At 50.8% G+C, this 10,256-nt stretch overlaps 1 protein-coding gene across 1 annotated transcript; it reads right to left on the bottom strand.

The window, feature by feature from the left end:
• Positions 1-2,767: 2,767 nt before the first annotated feature.
• SLC27A3 (solute carrier family 27 member 3) lies at positions 2,768-9,818 on the bottom strand. The gene is made up of 10 exons (XM_053474890.1): positions 9,233-9,818; positions 7,952-8,161; positions 7,667-7,825; positions 7,430-7,554; positions 7,140-7,334; positions 6,964-7,054; positions 6,585-6,783; positions 5,273-5,370; positions 5,053-5,183; positions 2,768-3,172 (listed from the first exon to the last, which is right to left on the bottom strand). Exons 1-10 carry the CDS (start codon positions 9,747-9,749, stop codon positions 2,996-2,998), a joined length of 1,902 nt encoding a protein of 633 aa, XP_053330865.1. The 5' UTR covers positions 9,750-9,818; the 3' UTR covers positions 2,768-2,995.
• Positions 9,819-10,256: the final 438 nt, after the last annotated feature.

Raw genomic sequence — 10,256 nt, 5'->3', positions numbered from 1 at the left:
TTGTTAAAGACATATAAGCGAGCGGCAAACATCTCAGATGCTTCATCACAACAGCATAAAACACAGGGTTTAACCCTTTCAGCCCAGTTTGTATTTAAAAAATAACTATTTATTGATAAATAAAACCACATGCTTGTCTTGTAAACAAGCCACTCACCGGCCCTCCGTGTCCTTACTGTAACAGTTCAGCCGGAGTCCAAACAATCCCTCCACGGGGTAGATTTTGGTGTAATAATCCAGACCCCAGAGCTCCGCCGATCTGCAACCAATATTATATTCCAGGGCCTTGGCCTGCTGCTTGATTGAGCAGATAATTCCCCAATTCACCCCAAACAGGCTTTTCGGGGGGCAGAAAGTGGACAGCAGCCCCCCACGCAAACTTGTGGGGTCTTTTGGGTTTCCATTTCCTAATAGAAAGAGTGGATTGAGTGGCAACATCAAAGCAGCTCTTTGGAAATCACTGAACAGCCCAGCAGTCCTGACCCAGGTGGATCAATCAGGGCCGCCCTGTACCTGCAAGATCCACCTCCATTCCTACCAGGAGATCCTGACAGCCTGCCGGGGGGGCATACCTCGCAGTAACAATATGTGAATAAACCGTGATATTCATCGGAGGACAGCTACCGCATGGAGAGGGGCAATAATAATCATTATTATGTGAACGACGTATAACGGGGCAATATCTGCGCTTTATGCTATAAGATTGGACTATAGTATGTGCTATACAGTATGGCGTCTGTTCATCCTCACCCCAGCCTCAGGGGGCACCGGAAAAATTATTGGGGTTCATTGTCAACCAACATATTCAATGATGCAACGTTAATTAAAAATAATTGACTGTATCGATAACAATAGTAATAATATTATTAATAACAATAATAATAATAATAGCAATAATACTAATAATAATCATAAAATATAACAATACTAATAGTAATAATATTATTAATAACAATAATAATAATAATAATAGAAATAATACTAATAATAATAATCATAAAATATAACAATACTAATAGTAATATTATTAATAATAATAGCAATAATACTAATAATAATCATAAAATATAACAATACTAATAGTAATAATATTATTAATAACAATAATAATAATAATAATAGAAATAATACTAATAATAATAATCATAAAATATAACAATACTAATAGTAATATTATTAATAATAATAGCAATAATACTAATAATAATCATAAAATATAACAATACTAATAGTAATAATATTAATAATAATAATAGCAATACTAATAATAATAATCATAAAATATAACAATACTAATAGTAATAATATTATTCATAATAATAATAGCAATACTAATAATAATAATCATAAAATATAACAATACTAATAGTAATAATATTATTAATAACAATAATAATAATAGAAATAATACTAATAATAATAATCATAAAATATAACAATACTAATAGTAATAATATTAATAATAATAATAATAGCAATAATACTAATAATAATAATCCTAAAATATAACAATACTAATAGTAATAATATTATTAATAATAATAATAGCAATACTAATAATAATAATCATAAAATATAACAATACTAATAGTAATAATATTATTCATAATAATAATAGCAATACTAATAATAATCATAAAATATAACAATATTTTCATTTCTTAGTATTTTGTATTTAGATTTTGCTATTTGAAGAGGGAATAAAATGGCCGAGATTATGGTTTTTCATTATAAAGCTAAAAAATGGCTTCAGTTTATTGCAAATAACTCCGTGAACGAGTTCTTTATCTTAAAAGAGAAAGAAAAAGAAAAACACAACGGCAAATAGCTGTAAATTATGTAAAATCAAACAACTTCTGAAACCGGTGAGACGCGCCGGTCCGCGCACATTGTCACTGTGTATTGTAGTCTGTGTGTAGCGCATGCACAAAAGACAGGGTCCTGGTTACAGCCCCCACAGCCACGTTACCTTTTAAAGTTCAAACCCATGTGTTCTTTTTTAGCGGTTTTATTAATATATATATTTCGGTTTTGTTGTAACTTTTCATGTCCTCAATGAAACTTGAATGCAGATGTCAGTGTTGATGAAGGGCGGTGGATTCAGCAGCCGCTGGCCCCCGCTTTAGTATTATAGCACCCCCCATTTTTTTGTATTTTTGTTGTTTTTGATTATTATTTTTTTGGATTCAAGTTCCTGAGCTGTACATTTCCTGTCCACTGCTCAAGGGGGGGAAAAAAACATAAAGAAATGTAAAAAAAAAAAAAAAAAAAAAAAAAGAAAAAGTTTACAAAATACCAAACCTTTGTATTATTTATCACTTGCAAGCTCTGTTTAATAAAGAAAGAAACCGTTTATAGTTTTTTTATTTGATTGTGTCATTTATTTGGGGTCAGGGGGCTAATTTACATAACAAGCCCTGGAATCTGTCCACGGGGTCTGTATTATGAGGGCTCTACGGGGTATAATTATATATATATAATATGATATGATATATAAATATATATATATATACCGTATATATATAATGGATCAATAATGGAACCCTGGAAGAGCAAAAACATTTCCACCAAAATGATTATTCCTGTATACGTTGCCTTAAAGCAGTGCAGCATGGGAATTGTAGTTTCTCAACCACAAGAGAGCGCTAGGAAAAATACACCCACCCGTCGCCCCCCTGACCACCCATTCCTAACCCATAAAGCTGCTTGAAAGGGCAATTAAATACCCTCCCCACACACCAAACTGTGTAAATAAATGAAAAAGTCATTAATCGATTCCGCTTTAATGTCGGACTGTTAACATTTTATAGTAAAATATAAAATAATACGAAGAAAATCCAATGCCGTAAAATACAAAAGTCTACAAAAACGTTGTGTCCCGTTTCCTGCGAGTTCAATTTTTATCAAAAGCTACATTTACAAAAAGATTCCCGGGCTTTTCCGCGCCGTAACCATTAGAAACCGCTGGAATGGTTACCCCCACTACTGCCGCCCGCTAAACCCTGAACTCCGAGTCCATGATCCGATGGTACAGATCCTCTGTGAGGGGCCGGTAACTGCGGCGGCTCTCGTCCAGGACATAGAGCGGCTCCCGGACGCGCAGGGGAGAGAACCCATCCTGGACCAGGCGGAGCTTCTGCTGTTTAAAAGTCCCCGTGCACTCCATCGCCTCCTACAAAACAACATACAGGGCTTAACAACCACACGGATACCGTGCACCAGTAACCAATCGCGCAGGAGAATCCCATACACCAGCAACCAATCGCACAGGGGAATCCCATACAACAGCAACCAATCGCACAGAGTAATCCCATACACCAGCAACCAATCGCACAGGGGAATCCCATACACCAGCAACCAATCACACAGGGGTATCCCATACACCAGCAACCAATCGCACAGGGGAATCCCATACACCAGCAACCAATCGCACAGGGGAATCCCATACACCAGCAACCAATCGCACAGGGGAATCCCATACACCAGCAACCAATCGCACAGGGGAATCCCATACACCAGCAACCAATCGCACAGGGGAATCCCATACACCAGCAACCAATCACACAGGGGAATCCCATACACCAGCAACCAATCGCACAGGGGAATCCCATACACCAGCAACCAATCACACAGGGGAATCCCATACACCAGCAACCAATCGCACAGAGTAATCCCATACACCAGTAACCAATCACACAGGGGAATCCCACACACCAGCAACCAATCGCACAGGGGAATCCCATACACCAGCAACCAATCGCACAGGGGAATCCCATACACCAGCAACCAATCGCACAGGGGAATCCCATATACCAGCAACCAATCACACAGGGGAATCCCATACACCAGCAACCAATCGCACAGAGTAATCCCATACACCAGTAACCAATCACACAGGGGAATCCCACACACCAGCAACCAATCGCACAGGGGAATCCCATACACCAGCAACCAATCGCACAGGGGAATCCCATACACCAGCAACCAATCGCACAGGGGAATCCCATATACCAGCAACCAATCGCACAGGGGAATCCCATATACCAGCAACCAATCGCACAGGGGAATCCCATATACCAGCAACCAATCGCACGGGGGAATCCCATACACCAGCAACCAATCGCACAGGGGAATCCGACACACCAGCAACCTATCGCACAGGGGAATCCCATACACCAGCAACCAATCGCACAGGGGAATCCCATACACCAGCAACCAATCGCACAGGGGAATCCCATACACCAGCAACCAATCGCACGGGGAATCCCATACACCAGCAACCAATCGCACAGGGGAATCCCATACACCAGCAACCAATCGCACAGGGGAATCCCATACACCAGCAACCAATCACACGGGAATCCCATACACCAGCAACCAATCACACAGGGGAATTCCATACACTAGCAACCAATCGCACGGAGAATCCCATACACCAGCAACCAATCGCACGGGGAATCCCATACACCAGCAACCAATCGCACAGGGGAATCCCATACACCAGCAACCAATCGCACAGGGGAATCCCATACACCAGTAACCAATCGCACAGAGGAATCCCATACACCAGCAACCAATCGCACAGAGGAATCCCATACACCAGCAACCAATCGCACGGGGAAATCCCATACACCAGCAACCAATCGCACAGGGGAATCCCATACACCAGCAACCAATCGCACAGAGGAATCCCATATACCAGCAACCAATCGCACGGGGGAATCCCATACACCAGCAACCAATCGCACAGGGGAATCCCATACACCAGCAACCAATCGCACAGGGGAATCCCATACACCAGCAACCAATCGCACAGAGGAATCCCATACACCAGCAACCAATCGCACAGAGGAATCCCATACACCAGCAACCAATCGCACGGGGGAATCCCATACACCAGCAACCAATCGCACAGGGGAATTCCATACACCAGCAACCAATCGCACAGGGGAATCCCATATACCAGCAACCAATCGCACAGGGGAATCCCATACACCAGCAACCAATCGCACAGGGGAATCCCATACACCAGTAACCAACACCCAGACTCACCATCAATCGTATGAACCGTGGACGGGCGTACGAGGGAATAGACTCCACTACGTGGGTGTAAAGTCTCTCCAGGTCCAGCCTGTGGCCGGGGCGCAGAGTGACAGCTGCCATGCCAGCCCGGCCCTCGTGTCCTGGAGAATGAAATCAAGTCAAGATTCACCTTCCACAAACTATGAGGGCAGCAAAGATGGGGGGGGGTTAGGTGAGGGGGTCCTGTTACCTGGGACCGTGACACCAAACACATTGACCTCCTGGAGGAAATACAGCCCACTCAGGATCTCCGACACCTCGGTGGTTGCCACGTTCTCTCCCTTCCATCTGCAATAGGATTATACGAAAACGGTGTTAGAGATGGGGCAGGGAGGCAGTGTCGGGGACTGGGCAGGGAGGCTGTATCGGGTATGGGGCAGGGGGGCTGTGTCAGGGAGACTGTGTCAGGGGCAGGGAGGCTGTGTCAGGACGTGCAGGGAGGCTGTGTCAGGGACGGAGCAGGGAGGCTGTGTCAGGGGCAGGGAGGCTGTGTCAGGGACGGGCAGGGAGGCTGTGTCAGGGCGGGCAGGGAGGCTGTGTCAGGGCGGGCAGGGAGGCTGTGTCAGGGACGGGGCAGGGAGGCTGTGTCAGGGACGGGCAGGGAGGCTGTGTCAGAGACGGGGCAGGGAGGCTTTGTCAGGGACGGGGCAGGGAGGCTGTGTCAGGGACGGGGCAGGGAGGCTGTGTCAGGGACGGGCAGGGAGGCTGTGTCAGGGACGGGGCAGGGAGGCTGTGTCAGAGACGGGGCAGGGAGGCTGTGTCAAGGACTGGGCAGGGAGGCTGTGTCAGGGACAGGCAGGGAGACTGTGTCAGGGACGGGGCAGGGAGGCTGTGTCAGGGACGGGGCAGGGAGGCTGTGTCAGGGACGGGGCAGGGAGGCTGTGTCAGGGACGGGGCAGGGAGGCTGTGTCAGGGACGGGGCAGGGAGGCTGTGTCAGGGACGGGGCAGGGAGGCTGTGTCAGGGACGGGGCAGGGAAGCTGTGTCAGGGACGGGGCAAGGAAGCTGTGTCAGGGACGGGGCAGGGAAGCTGTGTCAGGGGCAGGGAGGCTGTGTCAGGGGGAGGGAGGCTGTGTCAGGGGGAGGAAGGCTGTGTCAGGGGGAGGGAGGCTGTGTCAGGGGGAGGGAGGGTGTGTCAGGGGCAGGGAGGCTGTGTCAGGGGCAGGGAGGGTGTGTCAGGGGCAGGGAGGGTGTGTCAGGGACGGGTAGGTAGGCTGTGTCAGGGACTGGGCAGGGAGGCTGTGTCAGGGACAGGGCAGGGAGACTGTGTCAGGGGCAGGGAGGCTGTGTCAGGGGGGGGAGGGTGTGTCAGGGGCAGGGAGGGTGTGTCAGGGGCAGGGAGGGTGTGTCAGGGGCAGGGAGGGTGTGTCAGGGGGAGGGAGGGTGTGTCAGGGGCAGGGAGGGTGTGTCAGGGGCAGGGAGACTGTGTCAGGGGCAGAGAGGCTGTATCAGGGACAGGGCTGTGTCACGGGCAGGAAAAGGTGACCCCCACGTGCTCAGTACCTGAAGGTGTCTCCAGTGCGGTCCCGGAAGTACACGAAGCCCAACTCATCCTGCATCATCAGGTCTCCTGTATTGAAGAAGCAGTCGCCGGCCCGGAAAACATCCCTTAGCAGCTTCTTCTCAGAGAGCTCTCGGCTGCCCACATACCCCAGGAAGGGTGACATGGGGGTAACTGGAGAGATGAGAAGCCCCGTCTCTCCTGCAGAGACACGAGAGCATGAGGGCAGCTGCACACACAGCCCAGAAAGCATCAACCACGATAAGAACCCCAAGAGCTATATACAGCATCACCCGGTGTACTCGGCACTTTACAAATGCAACAGCATAACTAGAGGGTAAATAACGGCCACAGCCAGATACTCCACAATGTGCCTCAGACCTGCCACGACTCTCTGACACCGTCCATGCGCGTCCCTCACGGGCTCATCCTCCACTGTGTCAAACTTGATCAGATCGAAGGGGCAGAATTGCTAAGAAGAAATAAAAAGGGGGCCGTTAGACCCCGGGGCCATCGGTGTCATAGGTGCCGTAGTCATACCCTTTGCCAAACCCTACCTTGTACAGGAAGCTGCCCCTTCCCACTGCCCCCGGGGAGCCTGTGTAGTTGAAGAAGCTGATGTTGAATTCCGTCATTCCGTACGTCTCGAAGATCCGAATTTTACCAAATCGTCGGCTGAATTCCCGCCACACGTCCGGGCGGAGCCCGCTGCCGGCAGCCAGACGCACCCGGTGCCCGACCTCGTCCGCACACTGAACGGGAGAGCGTCACTACCACGGGGTCCAAGAATAAAGGCAGGGAGTGGGGCCACTGAGGGCACGCTACAAGCAGGTGTAAAGAGCCTTACCTGTGGCTGGTTGGTTAGGTACCGGCACAGCTCCCCGATGTACTGAAACACAGTCACGTTATATTTACGGCAATCGCTCCAGAACTGGCTGGCGGAGAATCGTTCCTTCAGTACAAGCGAAGCCCCTGATTGGGGAGGAAAAACCATGAACGACGTAAACGGCACCGGGAACGCAGACATCCCGTAATGCCCAACACCGAGCGCCCGGAGGGCTCGGCAGCATCACTGAACACTCACCGATACCGATGCAGCCCCCGACGCCCAGTAGGGCTCCAGACTTGTGATAGAGGGGCAGTGACATGTAGATGATGTCATCAGAGTGTGCCGAGCACAGCTGGTAGAAGGCGCAGCACATCAGGGTTTTCAGGTGGCTGATCCGAGCCGCCTTCGGTAACCCTAAAAAGAGGCAACAAGAAAGGGCACCGTCATGGCCACAGGAGGTACGCAGTGACGTCGTACCACGCTGTGGCATATGACGGCGCTACATTAATCCGTTTCTGGTAGCACTGGGTGCTGGCTGACCTGTGGTGCCGGAGGTGAAGATACAGATGGCGGTGTCCGTTGGGTTTCTTGGCACCCTCGGCTGGGAAGGAGGCTCAGCCTCCGAGGACTCGTCCATCATTTTCTGAAGGTTCCCGACGTCTTCGGGGTATTCCCCGGGGCCCATGACCCAGATCTTTATCCCCATCCCCCGCAGTTCGGGCAGAATCTCCTGGACGGCTTCAAACAGCTCTATGGGGAGGAGGATCATGAGAGGCAGCCCCTTCAGCACCCCACCGTTACCCCCTGTGCAAGCCAGTGCCCCCCATATCAACTGGTACTTCCCACTATTCCGCATGTGATCTGCCTTACCCCCGTCCCTACCCTGACACCCCTCATCCTCCCTATTACCCCTCATTCTCCCTAATACCCCTCATTCCACCCTGTGACCCCCACATTCTCCCTAATACCCCTTTATTCCACTCTGTGACCCCCATTCTCCCTAATACCCCTTTATTCCACCCTGTGACCCCCACATTCTCCCTAAATACCCCTTTATTCCACTCTGTGACCCCCATTCTCCCTAATACCCCTTTATTCCACTCTGTGACTCCCATTCTCCCTAATACCCCTTTATTCGACCCTGTGCCCCATTCTCCTTAATACCCCTTCATTCCACCCTGTGACCCCCCATTCTCCCTCAACACCCCTTCTTCCACCCTATACCCCATTCTCTCTAATACCCCTTTATTCCAGCATGTGACCCCATTCTCCCTTAATACCCCTTTATTACACCCTGTGCCCCCATTCTCCTTAATACCCCTTTATTCCACCCTGTGCCCCCATTCTCCTTAATACCCCTTTATTCCACCCTGCAACCCTCCATACCGCTTTATTCCACCCTGTGGCCCCGCATTTTCCCTCAATACCCCTTTATTACACCCTGTGCCCCCATCCTCCCTAAACACCCCTGTATTCCACCCTATACCCCCATTCGCCCTAATGTCCCTGTATTCCACCCTATACCCCAATCTCCCTAATACCCCTCTATTCCACCCTGCGACCTTCCATACCCCTTCATTCCACCCTGTGACTACCCATTCTCCCTAATACCTCTTTAATTCCACCCTGTGACCCCATTCTCCCTTATTACCCCTTCTTCAACCCTGTGCCCATTATCCCTCAGAACCCCTTTATTCCACCCTTTGATCCCCCATTCTCCCTTAATACCCCTTTATTCCACCCTTTGATCCCCCCCATTCTCCCTTAATACCCCTTTATTCCACCGTGTGACCCATCCCCGCCTATTGCGCCCCTTCTTACCCTGGCTGGTAATGAGTCCCCGGGCCCCGCTGGCTCTCAGGCAGTGGCTCAGGGCCCCTCTCCGGACGTTGCAGTTCAGGAAGGCGACCACCGCTCCCAGCTTGGCGAGACCGAACCAGGCGCTCAGGAATCGGGGCTCGTTGGCCAGGAGCAGGGCCACAGTGTCTCCGGGGTTTAGGGCTCCCCTCATGGCGGCGGCTGCTCGGTTGCTCCGGGCTTCTAGTTCTCCGTAGCTCAAAGTCTCCTCCCGGTACCGGAGGAAGGGTCTCTCGGGCTGACTCCGGGCTCGCAACTCAAACAGCTCGGGCAGGGACCGGGCCCCGGAGGCCATCCACCCGCGTACCTGCCGCTTCACCCGGGCCGCCCGCATCGCGAACCGCGCGTCCTGCACCAAGGGCCCCACACGGCCCAGCAGGGGCCACACGGCCAGCCCGGCCAGCATCGCCACCCCGGCGGCCGGGGACACGAGCAGCAGCGCCCCGGCCAGCACCGATCCCGCCACCAGCCAGAGAGCCATCCCGGGACCAGAGAAAGAGAGCCGGTAGAGACAGCGGGACGAGCCGGGATCCTGCAGCCGGCGGGGATAGGCGCCTCCTCCCGGCCCCGGGGCTGAGCGCCAAACCCCCCCCCCTTTCTAGGGAGGACTCCAATTCCTATCACCCTCAGCCAGTGGCTGTAACAAGCACCTGGACCCCACCAAACATTGCCACGCGGGGCCCCACCACGCCACACGGCCCCCCACTCGCTCCTTAACCTCCCTGGCAAAGGCTGCAGCCACAAACTGCCCCTCATATAAACATACCGGACTTCTGTGCACTCGGTCCTCACCAACCGCCACCGGTAACTGCCCACGCGGGGCGACCGCCAAAACAGCGAGGCTTCTAACGGCAGCCGTTACCGGCTTTCTCCTGCGTGCCCCGGCTGGGGGGCTCAGGGTCCCCGGACTACCCCACCATCACCACCTTTGAGTGGCGCATGGCCGCCCTGGTTATTATCCATAGAGCCTCCGACAGGCTACCCCACG

The sequence above is a fragment of the Spea bombifrons genome, chromosome 9 (genome assembly GCF_027358695.1).
Source record: "Spea bombifrons isolate aSpeBom1 chromosome 9, aSpeBom1.2.pri, whole genome shotgun sequence".
Lineage (NCBI taxonomy): Eukaryota > Metazoa > Chordata > Amphibia > Anura > Pelobatidae > Spea > Spea bombifrons.
The sequence above is the reverse complement of the archived record's forward strand: the minus strand, read 5'-3'. Positions and strand labels throughout refer to the sequence as shown.